Source organism: Tarenaya hassleriana, unplaced genomic scaffold (assembly GCF_000463585.1).
Source record: "Tarenaya hassleriana unplaced genomic scaffold, ASM46358v1 Cleome6, whole genome shotgun sequence".
Classification (NCBI taxonomy): domain Eukaryota; kingdom Viridiplantae; phylum Streptophyta; class Magnoliopsida; order Brassicales; family Cleomaceae; genus Tarenaya; species Tarenaya hassleriana.
Genome location: NW_010968505.1, coordinates 5,122,508 through 5,141,245, shown reverse-complemented (window position 1 = coordinate 5,141,245; position 18,738 = coordinate 5,122,508). Strand labels below are relative to the sequence as shown.

The following is an 18,738-nucleotide window of genomic DNA, read 5'->3' as shown; positions in this document are numbered from 1 at the left end:
ATTATAATAAAAAATAAATATATTATATTAAACTTTTAAAATAATAATAAAATTATTTTAAAGTACATATATATATTTAGTCGTCCACATGATGCATGCGTATTGTGACTAGATGGAAAACCAGACTATAAAAGATCTGTCACAAATGAAAAACTAAACCAATTCCTTCATCGTATAATCGAATAGTTTGTAACAGATCGTGACGGATCAGATAAACTAAAATAAGATGGAAAAAAATCTGCGTGATGCGCGTGAGTCATTATCTAGTCTACCAGAAAAATATAAGATGAGGAATAAGAGAATCTAGAGATTATTTATTATTATCTTTTGTTTTTATAAATTAGATTATTTTAGATAATAAGTAAAAAATTATACATATTTTTTAAATAATTTTTTTAAATAATTAGTTTATTTTTAAATAATCTACGATTACAAATCCAAAAAAAATATGTTGCAAAGATTTTTTTTACCCTCCAATATACACAAAAACTGGTGTAGAACTGTAGAAGTTTAGATTGTGAATACTTTCGTTGAAATTTAAAAGAATAAAAAAAATGAAAAAAAAATCAATGAATTTTTTGTTGTATTTCAACAAAGGCAAAATCAATAAGAATAAACTATAAATAAAAAAACTAATATAAAATTAGTGAACGAAAAATATCATAAATATAAATTATAATTATGGGGCCAAAAGTAATTGTATTATGTATATTTATCATTTGCTTGAGTTTCGGTCTCTAACTTGATCTCAAAGAAAACTTGAATCTCTCTCTCTCCCCCTCTCTCGATCAATCTCCGAAAACACGAAGCGGCCGATTGAGCTCGTACGGAAATGGCGACTGTAGGCGTCGACGCGAGACGTCCCGAAGCTTCGGAGGAGACCTGCAACGCCAAGGCTGTGGCGGCGAAGCAAGGCGAAGGCCTGAAGCATTACTATCTCCAGAACATCCTCGAGCTTCAGCGTCTCCTTCGTCAGAAGACCCACAACCTCAATCGTCTCGAAGCTCAGCGCAACGAGCTCAATTCTCGAGGTGCTTTTTCTCTCTCTGTTCCCTAACCCTATTTATTCGTATCCGGGTGCAATTTCGGACGATTGTCTTCGATTTGGATGTTTGGTTTCGGTTTAAGGGTTTTGTAATCGCGGAGTTCGAATTGGGGTTTTTTCGATTTCGTTTCTGTTGATAAACGCAGGAATTTCTAATGGATTTGGATCTAGGAAAGGTTTTTTTTATGCGACAATCGAATAGATTCCGTCTCTTCATCATTTGTGCTGGATCTGGTTTCCGGAATCTATTTTCTTCAGGCCCTTGAAATCCATCCTATCTTTTTTGTATGAGTGCTGCGTAAATTCAGATTTATGTTTGAGCCTTCCTTGAATCAGTATACTGCGGAGTAATTTTTGTGGTTTATGCAGTGAGTATGGAGTTTTCTAGTCAGGGGAACGGGTTTGGTGGGGTGTTAGGAACAGTAAGCATAATATTGTGGATTAGTGAATTTGCTTGAATGTACCTTGGAGCTGGGGGTTTATGTTTTTGCGCTCTTGTGGATGTTACCATGTCAAATTCAGTGAAACTGGCTGTGAGTATTGTGGCAGCAGTGATTTGTGCATGTTCTTTCCGGGTTTTGTTCTTCATTGAGTTAGTGTAGTGGGCGTACAAAGGAGGACTTAATATTGGGATTTGCTTCTGCTAATCGATGAATTTGATATAATCTGAGTGTTGGTGTCATCACTTTGATCACATTCTTTACGATTTGTGTGTATATGTTGAAGCTAAATACAAAATTCTAACTCTTTGTCAATTTTTGCTATTAAACTGAACAGTGAGAATGCTGAGAGAAGAGTTGCAGCTGCTTCAGGAACCTGGATCCTATGTGGGTGAAGTGGTTAAAGTAATGGGGAAAAACAAGGTCTTGGTTAAGGTATGAATCTTTGTGTTTAATTTGTCAGATCTTTTGTGTGGATTTTCTTCTGAATACTCTAGTCCTGAGGCTAATTTGCTTGAGAGTTGAGACAGAAGTTGATTTGACTTATCAGCATAGTGTATGTGTAGACTTCCGTTTTGAATATTTTTTTGTAGGCATGGTAATAAAGTTTCTGTCGTGAAACCTTTCCATAAAGGCATTAAATTCCCTTTTAACAGGTTCATCCGGAGGGGAAGTATGTCGTTGATGTTGACAAAAGTATAGACATCACGAAAATCACACCGTCTACTAGAGTTGCTCTACGTAATGACAGCTATGTTCTCCACCTAGTCCTGCCAAGCAAAGTGGATCCATTGGTTAACCTTATGAAAGTTGAGAAGGTTCCAGATTCCACATATGACATGATTGGTGGTCTTGACCAGCAAATCAAGGAGATAAAGGAGGTACAAATTGCGTTAAAGTTTGAAAAATTTACTGATTTATGATGTTGGCTTATTGATGCTTATAACTGTTATACACCTTGTTACAATTTCTCAGGTCATCGAGTTGCCAATCAAGCACCCTGAATTGTTCGAGTCTCTTGGTATTGCTCAGCCAAAGGTATCTATGCTTTCTGCATCTTTTGCGCTCCATATTCAACAGCCTTTGATTACGTTATAGATTGATCCCTATCTTTATCTTTGTCTCTAGGGTGTATTGCTATATGGGCCACCTGGAACTGGGAAGACATTGTTGGCTAGGGCTGTAGCACATCACACTGATTGTACTTTTATCAGAGTTTCTGGTTCAGAGTTGGTTCAGAAATACATTGGAGAAGGCTCGAGGATGGTCAGAGAACTTTTTGTTATGGCAAGGTTTGTAAAGAGTTTCGTCTACTTATGATCCTTAGTTTTAATTTTTTTCAGATTATAGATGTTGTAAAGGAAGGAGTAGACCTAGGATTACTTGGGAACGTGTCATTAGAAATGACTTGGAATTGTTGCAAATTCCGAGAGAGCTAACTCAAAACCAAAACGAGTGGAAACGAAGAATTCATGCGGCTGACCCCAAATAAACTTGGGATAAAGGCGATGTTGATGTTGATGTTGCTATTGATGATGTATAGATGCTGCAAGTTATTTTAACTACTCAAGAATGGAAAGATATGAATAGTTAAGAGGGTGTGGAATCTCTAATATCTATGCATGTCCACGCGTGGCTTAAGCAGATCAATTTTGGAAACTGAAAACTATAATTTCTACTTGCAAGGCACTTCTTGTGTTGATTAAAAAAACTCAATTTATTCAGTGCAAGTTGTTTTCTCAATTTTCAGGGAGCATGCTCCATCAATTATCTTCATGGATGAAATCGATAGTATTGGATCTGCTCGTATGGAGTCTGGTAGTGGAAATGGTGACAGTGAGGTACAGCGGACTATGCTTGAGCTTCTGAATCAACTTGATGGATTTGAAGCATCGAACAAAATCAAGGTACTCATTATTACATTGGGATTTGGAGAATCAATGTACCTGGAACTTAAAGGCACTAGTGATATTTCAGATTTAATGCCAGATATAGTCATTGATTCTCATAAATCACTGTTGCAGGTTTTGATGGCCACAAATCGGATTGATATTCTGGATCAAGCTCTTCTGAGGCCTGGTAGGATTGACAGGAAGATTGAATTCCCCAATCCTAATGAAGAGGTAATGCTAGTTGTCCTTGTTTCTTATTTACTTGTTCTAGGTAGAAAGTGTTAAAAAATTGTTGATCCTGTGATGCAATAGGTATGCTCAGTTGTTTTCGGATGAAAGGAAGAAAATTTTGGTGAAAAGAATGCACCCTTATTTGGAATAAATTACCTGAAAATGATTAACATGCATTTTATTTAGTTATCATTTTTTTGCATAATATTCCTCTCCATTTTTTTGTGCTTCCTCATTCAGCTCAGGAGGCTTTTTGATCTGTTGCCAAGAAGTTAGGCTGCTTTAGAACCCTTAATCTAAAATCTTTTCAAGGAACTGGGCAATTGGAGTTTTTTTTCTTTTTCTTTTTATTACATTCCACATCGGGGTGTTTATGGGTCTTTCGATGTGTAGCCTATACGTTTTAAATGGCAAAAGGTGTGTGTACTTTGGCTACTAGAATGGGAAATAGGATATTCATGCAGAGCTTTGTGTACACATTGTGTTTGCAGTCTCGTTTTGATATCTTGAAGATACACTCAAGGAAGATGAATTTGATGCGTGGAATCGATCTAAAGAAGATTGCGGAGAAGATGAATGGCGCTTCAGGTGCCGAGCTGAAGGTATACACCTGTTTTTACTCCTTTCTAAAGTGACTACTTCTTTGTATCGCCTCTGAAAACGGCTCGTGAATAATCTCGGGGTTCTCTCCATATTCGTCAGGCCGTGTGTACGGAAGCGGGAATGTTTGCGTTGAGGGAGCGTAGGGTACACGTAACACAAGAAGACTTTGAGATGGCCGTTGCAAAGGTGATGAAGAAAGACACGGAGAAGAACATGTCTCTTCGCAAGCTCTGGAAGTAGTAAATCTCTTGCGTTTCTCAAGCAGCGTGCTATATTGCTCTGTCGTTATGCTTTGGCAACCCCTCCGTCTCGATTTAGGGTTTCGCAGCTTGTGGCTTTTGCCTATGGCTCCAATAGGGTTTGGCAGGAAGAGAGTGGGAATTTGCCTATGCCAAAAAAATGGGAACTTTCAAACCCTTTTTATGCTTTGAAATTGAAAGCATCTATGGCATGTGATGATATGATACATGCTTTTGCATGGTTATGGTATTATGGCATCACAATACGGACATAGAGAAATGATGCGAGTTTTCTAGTCCTGTACAGTTTATTAATAGAGAAGATGTCTTTAAAAATGTGAAAACTTGATCAAAGCTTAATTTCTTAGTTGTGCTTGTTGGCAAAACAAACTTATCACAGTAATTAGATTGAAACGCTAAAATTTTGGTTGTCAGTTAGTCCGAAAATTTATCTTTTGCTGCAACATAAAAAGATTATTACATTTATTAATTCAACTAATTTGGTTCTAGTTAGGAAAATTACAATTATAAATTAATGTCGTAAATATATTTTAAATTGAATTGAAAATATATAAATTAAAAATTAGTTATAGAACTTTTTAACATAAAGACAGATATTTATTTGAATTTATGAATTTTTAAAGAGATGTTTTTCTAAAGTTAATTGTGCTTTTGATATTTTATATTATTAACTTAGAATTTGATCTACTGAGGATACAATCTAACAAAATATCTCAATTGATTTTTTTTTTTAAATATCCAACAAAAGTGACGCATAAATCCTTTTTCATTCTATTTTTGTCGAGGCTAAACAATGTCATTTTTGGCATTTTGTAAAATATATGGGTATTAAAATACAAAATAAAATGCAGAAAATTTAAGTATTAAAATAAAATTCAAAATATTAAAGTCTGAAATATAAATTGCACAGAATTTAAAGTCTGAAATAAAACTTCTGATTTTAATTTTAATTCTCAGATTTTGTGTCTTGAAAAATTATATCAATTTCGATTTATTTGTTTGGGTTTTGTTTAAATTCGACTTGTATTTATTTTTGAAATAATATTTATTTTCCAACTTTTACTAAAATTTCATTCAAATTCAAATTTTTTTAAAATATATATATATATATATATACTCAGATCAAAATACAAATTTTTTTAAAATATATATATATATATATATATATATATATTCAATTTTTAAATCACTAAATTCGTATTTATTTCTTATCTGATCCCTTAACTGAACCGACTTGGTAATTGTGTACTATTTTGGAGTTTTATTTTAAGCATTTTGGTCAGCAAAAAATGACAAACTTCAATGAAAATATTCGAGCATTTTTATAATTAAACGTATTTAATTAATTAGTTAAAAAAGAAAAAAAAAAAAAAAAGCCTGGAAGCAGGGACACCGCAAAATTGGTACGCGTGGACGGACGTAAAGCTAAATCAGATCCAACGGTGGAGACAGCTGCGTGAGAATTGCAAAGCCAAAAGATTAAAAAGTCACTAGATCCAACGGTCATCAGCGTTGCGTCAACCCTAAGCCAAACACACTCTCTTAAACCCTTCTCTCCTCCTCTCCCCTCGCCGTTTGCATCAGCGCATTTCTCTCTGTCGCTCGCCTCGCAGCTTGATTTTTCTCTGCGGCTGTAAATGGTGAGTGAAATCTCTCTGCGTGCGTTGAACGATGCTTGTCTTGTGATGTTGTTTTGTTTTGTTTCTCGGTGCGTATTTGGTTTGATTTCTAGGTTTTCTGCGATTTCAGATCTCGTAATTGTGTTGATTTTTCGGTTTTTGCTGTTAATTTTGTCTTTATTTTTGTGTGTTTAGGCTCTACCGAACCAGCAAACCGTCGATTACCCTAGCTTCAAGCTTGTCATCGTCGGCGATGGAGGCACTGGTACTCTCTCTCTCTCTCTCTCTGTTTTTGTTTGATTGAGTTGTCATAATCTATTCAGAGTTTCCTACGCGTGTTTCAAAAAGCTGTTTTTCTTACGTTTGATTCTCTACTTGTATGGGATGGGTGGTTCGATTGTAGAGAATGGTGTGGTTTTGTTGAATCCAGTGACTGTCGTTAGATAATGTCGTATCGAGATTTCGGTATAGATTTTCGAACATATCCATGCTCAGAAATGGTGGATTTTATTGGAGAACGGCGCGTCCTGAGATGATTCCCAATCATTTGTCAATATGTAGGCAAGGCATCACCCATACGTATTGTTGGATTTTTGTGTGATTGGGTTGTATTAACTCGATTTGGACAGCTAGTTAAGCCAATGCGTCCTTACTATCGTCGTCGGTGATTGTGCAGGGAAAACTACATTTGTGAAGAGACATCTTACTGGAGAGTTTGAGAAGAAGTATGAACGTAAGTATTTGGAACGAAAGATTTCTCTTTCAGATGCTGAGTGTCCTTAATTTTCTTTTGCTGAGGCTAATGTTGTATTTTGCAGCTACTATTGGTGTGGAGGTTCATCCTCTAGATTTCTTCACAAACTGTGGCAAGATCCGGTTTTACTGCTGGGATACTGCTGGGCAAGAGAAATTCGGTGGTCTAAGGGACGGATACTAGTAAGTGCATTGCCTAAATATTTTTTTCTCCTAAAGATCTTGATAGTATGTTGTTTACATTATTGCATATGGGTCTTCCAAGAGCGTGTAATATCAGATTAGTTTGGAACATCATAAACTTATAAATTTTACAATCGCATTTCCCCTCTGTTGAGAGAAATCTGGAAAGAAATCACGAATATGCATTCCTTTACTTATTTTATAATGTGTCTTATGGTGGTGGGAGTATAATTGCCAAGATATGGTGATGTACATAGTGACTGCTTATGAGAATTTACAAGTGTTTCTCTTTCATATCTTTGTTATTGACAACATGGAATGGAACTGTTCTTCTCATTTTTTTTTATATGATGTCTTCTTATTTGTCTTATTATGTTTGGTTGGTGTGAGATAAACCATTGTTTTTTTTTTCTTGCAGCATCCACGGACAGTGTGCCATCATTATGTTTGATGTTACAGCTCGTCTGACATACAAGAACGTTCCTACATGGCACCGTGATCTCTGCAGGTACTAATTCTTCTCAGACATAATTTTTTTGGTTCATTCATTGCTGCTGCATGGTCAACTCATTTCCGCCTCTTGTTCTTGTAGGGTCTGTGAAAACATCCCGATCGTTCTTTGTGGAAACAAAGTCGATGTGAAGAACAGGCAAGTGAAGGCCAAGCAAGTCACTTTCCACAGGAAGAAGAATCTCCAGTACTATGAGATTTCTGCTAAGAGCAACTACAACTTTGAGAAGCCATTCTTGTATCTCGCCAGGAAACTCGCCGGGTATGCCCAATCAATTCCTTTTGCATGTCTGTAGCTCATGATTCCGAATGTAAATCATTGAGGATTTTTTTTTTACTCAATCCACCATTTCAGGGACCCGAACCTTCACTTTGTGGAATCACCAGCTCTCGCTCCCCCTGAAGTTACAATCGACTTGGCTGCTCAACAGCAGTAAGTTTTCACCTCCTAATCTTACCAGTAAATTGAATCATATAACCTGCACGTCCCATATCTAGGGGTTGCTATTTCAGGTTTTGGTTCTGGTTATTTTCGGGCTGATTATTTCAGTTTTACAAAAGTTATAACCATTATGTTTTTATATTGAATTTGGTTTGGTTTATGTTTGGGTTTGATTCAGATTCAGTTTTTATTGATAAAAACACTCAATCCTTCAAAGAAGTTTTCGGTTTTTTCGGTTATTTTTGTATATGTTTGGGCTCAGTATTTTCAATTTTAGAGAAACCATACGCATTCGGTTTTTATATCAATTTGATTCAGGTATGGATATATGGGTTATTCGGTCTATTAATCGAATTGGCCACCCCTATCCGTGTCGATGTCTTGCTTCATTTTTCCTCAACTCTATATGACCGATTATGAAATGATTATTTGCAGGCACGAGGCTGAGCTTGCGGCAGCAGCGAGTCAGCCACTTCCGGATGACGACGACGACACATTTGAGTAAGAGAGGTTGGTGTGATCTCTGTGTTACCTTGGGAGAATGTTACCGTTGCTGTTGGGATATATGCTTTTGGGGACTGGATGTTACCTATAATCATCAACGTATTTTGCTTCCTTCTATTTTCCGGGTTTTGGCTGTAGAGGAAGAGTTTTATATACACCTCCGGTTCTATAAGAAGAAAAAAACGTAGTTGGGAGCTTTATCTTGAGAAGATGTGACTCTGGGTGTTTGGTTTTTGCTGCTAACATCATCTGGTTCATATAATGCCTTGTTTGATGGGGTTTGGTCAATTTTTTTTCCGGTTTTTCGGTCGATTTCGATTTTAGTTCTTTCTTGCTCGGATTCAGATTAATCAGATCTTAAAATACCAAAATCAAATTAATTCGAAGAAAATATGTTTGGGATTCAGTCTTAGTTCTGTTAAGGCGTAAATTTAAGATTCTTAGAATTTTTACTGTAGGGTTTGTGTGTCGTTCGATTTTCCGAAGAAACTCTAGTAAAAAAAAAAGATGAATATTTTGATAGAAAAGCAAAAGTAATTATAATTTATTAAATGGACCGAATCGAATTTAATCATAACCGATATGCCAGTCCAAGTAATGACCAACACAACAGGGACATAAGTTTGGCCTAGTGATTAGTGTCCGAGTCAAAATGAGCGGTTGCCAACTAGGGGTATCAAACGAACCAGTTCGGATCGTTTTGGGTTCAGTTCATTTAGTTCGGATCGTTTTCTAACGAGTCTAGAAAAACTTTGGTTCAGATTGCTCGTCAGTTTTCCGATCTGAATGAGCCGGCTCATTGAACAAATTATATATAATATTTTTTATTTATATTTATTTTAAATATAATTATAAATTTAAATAAATACATAAAAATTTAATAAAACACCAATATCATTTAATATTTTCAATTATCACCATTATAATAATTAGTATATTTATAATATCATATAAATGATATGAAAAAAATTAATATAAAATTATATTAGAGTTTTTTTATATAAATTTAATTTATTTAAAAAAAATACCAGCTCGTTGAGTAGCTCGCCAGCTCACCGAACCAGGCTTATTGAACACGTGTTCAATGAGCTCTGGCTCGTTAGACTCGTTTTTTAACGAGCTGAAAAAATTACGACTCAGATCGCTCGTTTTCTGGTGAGCCACGAGCCAGTTCGCGAGTCGGACTCGTTTTGACACCCCTATTGCCAACACCTTATCCTCCCCAAAATGCAATGTCGCTAATACAACTCCAATTTATTTATTTTTAGCTGCGCCAAATTATATTATCATTCAACAAATGTGTTGGTACAAACCCATGAAGAGAACACATACATGGATCCACCTACATTAAGACTTTCTCTTCCATAGTACTATCAATAACTAAAACAAAATGCACCCACGTTCACGTGGTTCAACCGGCATTATATCAAAAATAATTTTACTCTACTATTTTGACTTCAACATATACTTTTCTCCATCTGTTATCATGTGATCCATATAATCCAAAATATAGTGTGATAACATTTTGATCTTATTGATCATATCTTTAAATTTCTGGTGATCACACTAATTTATTAAACTCATCCTTTGTATATTTTATTAATCATTTGATTAAAACATTATAAATTTAACGTTATGAGCAATGAAATCAATATGTGACTACACTATATTTTGAATCACATGAATAACAGAGTCAGACTTGGAGAAGTTTATGTGTTGAAGTTAAAAGAGCAAAATAAGGGTATTTTTGATAATGTCTCAGTTCAACCGGTAAAGAGAAACAACTTTATTTGGCTCTCTTCCATACTCACAGAGAGATTAATTAATTGGATTAAAAATCCTATGAACTTTTAAATTATAAAAAAAAAAACTAAACAAAATGATATAATTCAATAATAAAACAAACAACAATAAAAAATGTTATAATTCTATGCTTTTCCATTGTTATGGTTTTCAGTCTAAAAAAATTGCAGTAACCTCATTATATACTCAAATCATAAAAATGGAATTGAATTGATAACTAGGGTTTCATAAATTGAAATGCAGAGCCTAAACCCAAGGCCGAGACCGAAAACAACAGACGGATTTCAGTTTCCTGTTAATATTCACCCAACACAGAAGAAAAACTCAGGATACCTTATACCTCCATTGCAGCAATTCTTTTGTGCTTTTATACTCTCAGTTTTTAGCAGTATGGAATCAGAAGCATGGAACTTCAGTCCTGCTTCCTTGGGTTTTCATTATCCACTCTAATACCTCAGAACAGTCATCCCTTCTTATAAAACGCCTTCACAAACAAATTCACAAGATAACATTACCTACTGCGGCCATGATATATCATATGACTTTAGCCTAAGATCATAGAATGAGTATAGATTGTATCCTATTAACCACCTGCACTAAATCTCAACCGAGAGAAGGCATACAAAAAGGGGTTTGCTTCATATCCGTACCTGTTTTTAGGGCGGTATGCCTTAAGTTCATAAGCTTCTCGGCCTGCTGTCGTGTCTTTACTCATTTTTAGAGAATCGGGTACCACCAGTGTTTCGGCTTGGTCTTCTTCATATGCATCAGAAATGAAGTCAAGTATTCTCTCCTGTGAGGACCGAGAAACTCATTAAAGCTGACTGGGTGAACCAACAGCCACTAATTCATATACCTCGAAAGTAAAGCTACATCTAAGACATACCATTGGTTTAGAGGCATTGAGCCAATGGTAGATGGGCTCATTCCGAAACCATGTCATTTGCCTTTTCGCAAAGTTTCTGCACGCAGTGTCACGAATAGTAAATAAATATTTTGGCATATGATAGCTAGCAACATTATTATTGTTACGAATTAAGAAAGAGTTGAACATGAATTTCTATTTCCTTGGGATCTCAGGTTTTACCAAGAACGTTTTTAAACAGAGAAAAAACATCAAATCCTATTCAGACATGTCCATTACAGGCTTTCCCACACTTGGTCTAAGTAGTCTGAACAAAACAAACTATTTATATCCCATGCTTTTGCTTGTAAGTGAATGCCATGACATCATGACAAATGCTAGAATGATCGAACTGTGGATATCAATTTACTTTTCACGGCAGTATGAAAATTTGAATTAGAATTTCTAAATTCCTTCACAGTTTTCTGTTAGACAAATTGAAAGGAAAAAAATAGTTGTTTTAAGGTGACAAGTGACGCGGAAAGATGGCTCCTTTCTTGCTGTGAAAATTCACCAAACAAAAAAAAATGAAGAAAGGTACCCTAGCAACAAAATTACCAAGTAATCTCTCTATTTTAATTATTTTCTACGGAAGCTTTTTTGAAGGAGATATTTCAAATGTAGATGGAGAAAAATCACCTTGATGCTTTCTGAAATTCATTCAAAAATCTATAAAACTCTCCTGGGTTACTTGAGCCATGTTGTTGTCGACATCTTAATAGATATTCCATGGCCTGAAAGAAATTTGCCATATCAGTAACAGTACCAAAAGAATTGAGGTAATAAAATTGGAAAAGTTGAGCATCTCTCTCAACTAAATAAGAGATTGGGCCATATTGGCTGAATCGATCTAGTATAAGTCAATGATAATAATTTCATCTATGCCATCTTTCACAGTGAGTTCATGCAACTTTTTCCTCCACATGCAAAGTCCAGACTAAGGGGACTGACCTATTTATAAAGAAACATTCATCTAAAACACACTTGACTCAGACATTTCTAAGGATGTACGGTCCTTTCCCACATATGTTTTTGAGATCAAGATTACCATGCCTAGCTCAAGAGGTGAACCATGTCAGATGGATATATTCCTAAAGTAGATTGTACAAACCAAGCAGCTACCTTTCATATACAGAAACTTAGTTGATTGTTTGTAGGAAAACACTACTAAGTAACAAACTGAAGGCATAAAGAGGCAAGAGAGACTTAAAAATTAATCTTAGAAGAAAGCAACATATAGGCCATCATGAAGATTATTTGCATTGCGCACGAGTATGAAGCACGCAAGAACACGAAGACACACGGAAACTGAGAATAATGGGGTGTACCTGTCTGTACCCAATGGCACGAGTTGCAGAATTTGAATTTGGAAGAAGACCTATATCAAGAAGACTTCCAGCTTCGAACAACACTCCATCACTACCTGAAGTAAGAAACAATATTTATTAAAAATCAACTGAAAGGAAGTATAAAGCAAATAGAGAGAAACTAAACACACACAAGTATGTACCGATCTGTTTTACTCAAAATAAGAAAATCAGACGAGAAAAGATTTATATAAGGTTCCATGGGGATAAAGTCATCCCCTTGGAAGTTGGTACAAAAAACAAAGGTGTAGATGTTATTAGTTACCTGAAACCATATCCTCACATCGGAAATCAATCGACCTATAGAGATCAACCCGAGGGCTAGACAAGAAAAAACAAAGGAACTCATGATCCAAGTCAGCTGGCGTATTTTGAACAGAGAGCTCAGCAGAAGAGCCAATATCATCATGGCCACTGGCACTGGGCGAATCAGAATTTTCCCGGAAAGAATTGTACGGAATCTGAAAGGCGGAAGGAGGAGATCCACTTGACTGACACCAAAACAAGCGTACAAGTTAGTTTCTATGCGTATATACAATAAAGGTACTAGATAATCACAAATGAAAGGAAAATTGGTTATACAATCAGAGAAACATTAGCCTATGAGAAATAAGAGCATTCCAAACCAACACATTCAAATCAGAGAAGCCGGGCTGCATACTAATTTTACTGTTTCTAACTTTGCAGTTTATGCTTCTTGTTTTGGTCATTTAAAGAACTTTTCTCTATGTTTCTTCATCAGCAAAAAGGATATAACAAACATAATATTAATCAACAATCTTGAGAAAATAAGTTGAAAGACAGTATACACTACAAACTCATTGGGGAACCATCAAATACATAAGGGGGAGTATTTGACAAGTCAGATCTTGTAATCAACAAAATCCTTCAAACTTTGAGCCAAGGACATCCATGAGCAGAAAGGGAGATCACGAATACGATTACATGTTCAAGTAATAAATGAACAAACCTTGATTATCTCGAGGCTACGCCGTAGCCTATACCAGTCGTTACGAGCCAAAGATTGAGCCTCACGGTCACCAGCCTTGACTACCAACTCCACAGCTGCATCCCATTTTTGTGCTCTTTGCAAATCGGAAAGTTCTTCATTGACCTTAGAGATAACTTCAGGAGATGCTTTTGGCACATCTGGCTTCCCATAAATAAACCTATCATTAACAAGAACGTAATGGCAGTGGAAAGTTCAGTTTTTTATTCAATTTATCCTCACAATTTGATCTTTTACATGACATAAGAAAGGGCAGATGCCCTACCACCGTAGATACAACCCAGTACCACCAGTAACTATGGGAACACGGCCTCTGTTAAGAATGTCTCTTGTAGCTTGCCTTCCATCCTCAAAAAATTGCCCGACAGAGTAGTCTGGTAAAGCAAGAAAATATGACATTTCTGGATTCCCAAAAATAAATATTAGAAGTATGAAAGTATCACATCAGTGTCATGTTTCAATCCAACTTAGTTCAAAGTCAGGGCCAACAAACCTTGAGATGGATGCAAAATATCGATAAGATGATGTGGCACTTCCTGAAAATATTAAGTACGATATTCTATCAAGCCTAGTCCCAATGCAGACACGAAGAGTTAAATACAAATGAACACAGCTTACCGAATATCTCGGTCAGATACCTTTCTATCGCTTGCTGATGGCTTGGCTGATCCAACATCAAGGCCTTGGTAAACCTGCCATTGGGTATAAGAAATCAGGACCTTGATGATAACTCCAATAATAGATGCAAAGCCCCAAAATATGCCACAACAACAAGATAGGATCTTCATCAGTACTTCAAAAGACACTTCACATTGATGGGTATGTTTATCGAGCGAAACCCATCAGAGGAGAGGATGCATATCCCATTTCTAGCACAATTTACTTAGTAAAAATCACTTCCTCTTTGCAACTGGATGAATTTCATATTCTTTCTAGGGAGTAAGGAAAGCAGAAATGTTCCCAACCATGGTTTTCTTAACAATCTCATAACTTTCAATTCAACACTAAAACTGATCTAGACCATTCGTGGTGATCCAATAAATTAACCAACACGGTGTTTCTTATCTCAAATTCCATTCATCTTCACTACCCACAAACAAATTTCTTCATATCAATCGGCTTCGACCAGGGTTCATACGTCATGAGTTTCAAGAACTGGAAATGGGAAGAAAGCTCAATATTCAAACTGGGGCACTAACAAAAAGGTTTCACATCAAATAGAGCAAAAGAAATCGAGTGAAATGAACCTGAACGGAGTCTGCACTGATGATTTCCCCATTAAGCCGCTTCGCAAGCTCCATGGCGAGTCTGCTTTTCCCAGCTCCGGTAGGCCCAGAAATCACAATCACCTTCTCCTTCTCGCTCTTCTTCGTCCTCTTCGAACCGGCTTCATTCATAGAAACAGAGCAAGCCGTGGCTCCACAGAATCTCCGGCGAAACACAGGATTCGGTGTATTCATTCTTGAGCAACACGTACGGGTCACAAAGACGCCACTGCTAAACACCATTGCTGAGTTCTTCAGATGAAATCGAAGCTTCGAAATGAAAAAAGAAGAAATTCCAGAAATTGGAAGCTACAACTCGCCAGAAAAAATGGATTGGTGATGGGAGGATAAACCCCCGCGAACAAGCTCGTCCCCGAGAAGAACTGCGATGGATTAGAAATTTCAAATACGGTCCAGATCCGGTTCAGGGTTTTAGATTTATTGTTACCATAAACCAAACCGGAAACGTAAACCGAAATGGTTCTAGCCTCGTACCGAAAATCAAACCGGACCCGGTTAAATAGATTCCGAGTTCCAGTTGGCAAGATTAGTCGGTTGGATCACATGCGGAGTTCAGAACGCAGGCTTTTTTACATTCCCCGAATTACATGCTAATATTCATATTTCAAATTATAGTTTCTTTAATATATTTGTATTATTCACTCTGTGGTATTAATATCTATGTTATTTTTATATATAATCAATTAAAAAATAAATAGAACTGATCGTTGGACACAACAAATAATGATAAAATTTACTATAGAGATACGTGAGTAAACATCTAAAAAAATATGATCCATTGTACTATCAAATTAATTTTTAATTTTTATTAAATATAATTATATTTTAATTCATTTAACCTAAGTATTTATATTTATGCTTACATCGTTTGCACCGAATTAATGAAGGTGCACATGTGTGTCCGATCTGAGATGAATCATGGAAAGGCAATATTTGATATTTTCTCTTTTTTTTTCTTAGTCAAACAAAAATGTGAAAATGTGTCAAAAATAATAATATTAAATTTATATTGTCTCCGGCATCAAATTAGAAACATTTATGTTTTAGTTTGAACATGGATTAAACCCTCGGTCTCGGTTCTTTAGGTCCGAATTCCGATAATTAAATATATGAAAAAAGTTCAAAATGAAAATACCAACAAATTTTATTAGAGATATAAGTTTATTATAACTAGAAAATGTGCAGTTTTTTAACGGACGAAGGCAAAATAGCCGGAAAGGAAGAATATTTCAATCGAGTACGATATATGGTTGGATGCATTAACCGTATGATTTGGACCACTTCTTCATTAATTATGATCCAAATATTAAATTAAAGTTTTCAAACAAAATATTAAAAGCATGAGTTGTATTTGCCAACTTGTGTCTTGCCGTTGTTTTCCTTGACCATTTTATTACGAAATTAGCATAAAATGTCTTAACAAATAACATTTAAAAACATTTTGATATATATATATATATGGATCTATGTGAATTTCAATAGGATAAAATATTTCCAATATTTAGAATATATATATATATATAATAAAAATATTAGTATAATTGTTTATTCTATTAAATGATATAGCCTCTAATTTTGCTCCTTTGAGTAAAGTCGTTATTATAAATATATTTTCTAAGCGATAATTAGTGAAGGCTTTCTCATACTTTTCCTCCAAATCAAGTAGTAATTACAGTAATTAAATATTTTTTCATTCACATATTAATTAGTCAATTTCAAACAAAGAGTCGAGTATAAACAACCTGAAATTTCCTTCACATTAAAAAAATATAATAAAAAAAAAAATCAAAGTCAACAAATCACACATACCAAATCTCAAAGAGAGAGAGAGAAGAAGAAGAAGGAGAAAGTCTGCGTTATTGTCTGCAATGTTCATCGGACAAAGATGACAGAGAACCTTCAATGGAGGACAAGAAAGCTCACATAATCGCCATTGTCGCAATCTCAATCCTTGTCGTTGTCGTCGTCGCCGCAAGATTCTGTCTGAAACTCTCAAAACCTTTCTTCCTCATCGCCGGCATCGGCGTATCACTGATCCTCGCGGTGATCTGTTTTCTCGTGATCCGAAACCGACACAACAAACAGAAGAAGCTCTTGGAATCAAGATTCGTGTCCGAAGGAAGGGAGCTTCGAATAGAGTACAGTTTCTTGAGAAAAGTCGCCGGAGTTCCGACCAGATTCAGGCTCCAAGATCTCGAAGAAGCGACTGATGGGTTTCGGATTAGGATCGGGAAAGGGGGGTCGGGATCCGTGTTCAAAGGTGTTTTACCAGACGGAACTCAAGTAGCAGTGAAACGGATAGAAGGAGAAGCCGAAAAGGGCGAGAAGGAATTCAGATCCGAGGTTGCTGCCATAGCTTCTGTGCAGCACAAGAATCTCGTCCGGCTTCTAGGGTATTCCTCTTCTTCCTGCCCCGTTACCCCAAGGTTCCTTGTTTACGAGTATATCTCGAATTCGTCACTCGATATCTGGATATTCCCGGGGCGAAACACTCGGTTCCCGTGCGGTGTAACGGCTGGATGGATATCTTGGGACCAAAGGTATCAAGTCGCTATTGATGTAGCAAAGGCTCTTGCCTATCTTCACCATGACTGTAGGTCCAAGATCTTGCACCTCGATGTCAAACCCGAAAACATTCTCCTCGACGAGAATTACCGCGGGGTTGTAACCGATTTCGGGCTCTCGAAACTGATCGCAAAGGACGAGAGCCGAGTTGTAACGAATATCCGTGGCACGAGAGGGTATTTGGCACCCGAGTGGCTTCTGGAGCAAGGAATCTCGGAGAAATCCGACGTTTATAGTTTCGGGATCGTATTACTCGAGATGATCGGTGGACGGAGAAGCATTCGGAGGATCGAGATCGAAGATGAACAAACGAAGAAGAAGAAGAAGAAGTTAGAGTACCTTCCAAGAATAGCAAAGGAGAAGATGAGAGAAGGGAAGGTAATGGAGATAGTGGACGAAAGGCTGAGAGAAGGAAGGGAAGTGAATGAAGGGCAAGTGAGGAAACTAGTGAATGTGGCGATTTGGTGCATTCACGAAAGGCCTAAACGTAGGCCGAATATGGCTAATGTGGTCGAGATGCTCGAAGGTAGGGTTCCGGTGCCGGAGCCGCCGGATTTCGAGGTAGCCGTCGTCGATTTTATGGCGGCAGACGACGAAGACACGACGACGGGGATTCAACGGGTAAAACCTATTCCTCCGTTGGAGATTCGTAGGGAGAGGCATTTCCGTCTACCATCCATATGCTCTTGCTCTATATCTCCCATCTCTCCTCGTTAGTCTTCCAAGAGTTTTAATGGATTTTTAAGACAACAAAATCTCGGTAACTTGTTCATCAAGGTAACATATTATTAAAGGTAGAGGTGGACATTTCGGGTTGTGGTTTGGGATCGTTTGGTTATATTCGGGTTTGGTTTAGTTTTTTTATTGAAATCGATTCAAATCTATTTCGATTTGGATCTGATCTGATTTCGGTTTTTATTGATAAAAATATCGGGTTTTCAAGAATAATATTTCTGTTTTTTTAATTAATTTTTTATTCGATTTAGAATTGATTATCTGGATTTGAATAAAATTATAATCATTCTATTTTTATATTATATCGATAGCACGAAGTCTTAAAAGATTGGCGAAAGCGATTGGGATAAACTTTAGACGAGAAAATGTTGTTTTCAATCATTTGAATTTTCATAAATATTATTTCTTTTATTGTATGGTTTTCCATTGTTATATATATAAAAAAAGTTTTGAATGGTTGTAACTCTAACGAGAAGATGAATGGAGGGTTAGATATGTTGAAGTCCATGTTGTTGGAGGTTTTGTCAATTTATTATTTTGTTTTTGTTATTGATTATAATTACTTTTTTTGGGGGGGGGGGGGGGCC

General features: G+C 36.3%; 4 protein-coding genes across 4 annotated transcripts; 3 read left to right on the top strand and 1 right to left on the bottom strand.

The window, feature by feature from the left end:
* The first annotated feature begins 731 nt into the window (after positions 1-731).
* LOC104799655 (26S protease regulatory subunit 8 homolog A) lies at positions 732-4,746 on the top strand. The gene is made up of 9 exons (XM_010522296.2): positions 732-1,031; positions 1,823-1,920; positions 2,142-2,366; positions 2,461-2,523; positions 2,614-2,777; positions 3,236-3,392; positions 3,510-3,608; positions 4,100-4,210; positions 4,311-4,746. The coding sequence occupies exons 1-9, from the start codon at positions 833-835 to the stop codon at positions 4,449-4,451; spliced, it is 1,257 nt and encodes a 418-aa protein (XP_010520598.1). The 5' UTR covers positions 732-832; the 3' UTR covers positions 4,452-4,746.
* A 1,254-nt stretch (positions 4,747-6,000) lies between these two features.
* Positions 6,001-8,770, top strand: LOC104799654 (GTP-binding nuclear protein Ran-3). The gene is made up of 8 exons (XM_010522295.2): positions 6,001-6,111; positions 6,286-6,355; positions 6,767-6,823; positions 6,909-7,026; positions 7,445-7,534; positions 7,619-7,798; positions 7,892-7,969; positions 8,414-8,770. The coding sequence occupies exons 1-8, from the start codon at positions 6,109-6,111 to the stop codon at positions 8,481-8,483; spliced, it is 666 nt and encodes a 221-aa protein (XP_010520597.1). The 5' UTR covers positions 6,001-6,108; the 3' UTR covers positions 8,484-8,770.
* Positions 8,771-10,441: 1,671 nt separating this feature from the next.
* Positions 10,442-15,218, bottom strand: LOC104799653 (tRNA dimethylallyltransferase 9). The gene is made up of 11 exons (XM_010522294.1): positions 14,813-15,218; positions 14,204-14,257; positions 14,059-14,101; positions 13,831-13,939; positions 13,527-13,725; positions 12,822-13,047; positions 12,518-12,612; positions 11,829-11,923; positions 11,172-11,247; positions 10,936-11,078; positions 10,442-10,769 (listed from the first exon to the last, which is right to left on the bottom strand). The coding sequence occupies exons 1-11, from the start codon at positions 15,071-15,073 to the stop codon at positions 10,682-10,684; spliced, it is 1,389 nt and encodes a 462-aa protein (XP_010520596.1). The 5' UTR covers positions 15,074-15,218; the 3' UTR covers positions 10,442-10,681.
* A 1,400-nt stretch (positions 15,219-16,618) lies between these two features.
* Positions 16,619-18,710, top strand: LOC104799652 (probable receptor-like protein kinase At5g20050). Its single transcript, XM_010522293.2, has one exon. The coding sequence runs from the start codon at positions 16,754-16,756 to the stop codon at positions 18,131-18,133; it is 1,380 nt and encodes a 459-aa protein (XP_010520595.1). The 5' UTR covers positions 16,619-16,753; the 3' UTR covers positions 18,134-18,710.
* The last annotated feature ends 28 nt before the right edge of the window (positions 18,711-18,738 follow it).

What these genes read in the sequence shown, in the direction of transcription:
- LOC104799655 (XM_010522296.2), top strand. Translation starts at nt 833, where the DNA reads ATGGCGACTGTAGGCGTCGACGCGAGACGTCCCGAAGCTTCGGAGGAG. An exon ending in TCCCCAATCCTAATGAAGAG is followed by an intron (nt 3,609 to 4,099) that starts GTAATGCTAGTT and finishes TTGTGTTTGCAG; the next exon opens with TCTCGTTTTGATATCTTGAA. An exon ending in CTTCAGGTGCCGAGCTGAAG is followed by an intron (nt 4,211 to 4,310) that starts GTATACACCTGT and finishes CATATTCGTCAG; the next exon opens with GCCGTGTGTACGGAAGCGGG.
- LOC104799654 (XM_010522295.2), top strand. An exon ending in GTTTGAGAAGAAGTATGAAC is followed by an intron (nt 6,824 to 6,908) that starts GTAAGTATTTGG and finishes TGTATTTTGCAG; the next exon opens with CTACTATTGGTGTGGAGGTT. An exon ending in CTCGCCAGGAAACTCGCCGG is followed by an intron (nt 7,799 to 7,891) that starts GTATGCCCAATC and finishes CCACCATTTCAG; the next exon opens with GGACCCGAACCTTCACTTTG.
- LOC104799653 (XM_010522294.1), bottom strand. Translation starts at nt 15,073, where the DNA reads ATGGTGTTTAGCAGTGGCGTCTTTGTGACCCGTACGTGTTGCTCAAGA. An exon ending in TCAGTGCAGACTCCGTTCAG is followed by an intron (nt 14,258 to 14,812) that starts GTTCATTTCACT and finishes ACCCAATGGCAG; the next exon opens with GTTTACCAAGGCCTTGATGT. An exon ending in GCATACCGCCCTAAAAACAG is followed by an intron (nt 10,770 to 10,935) that starts GTACGGATATGA and finishes TTGTTTGTGAAG; the next exon opens with GCGTTTTATAAGAAGGGATG.
- LOC104799652 (XM_010522293.2), top strand. Translation starts at nt 16,754, where the DNA reads ATGGAGGACAAGAAAGCTCACATAATCGCCATTGTCGCAATCTCAATC.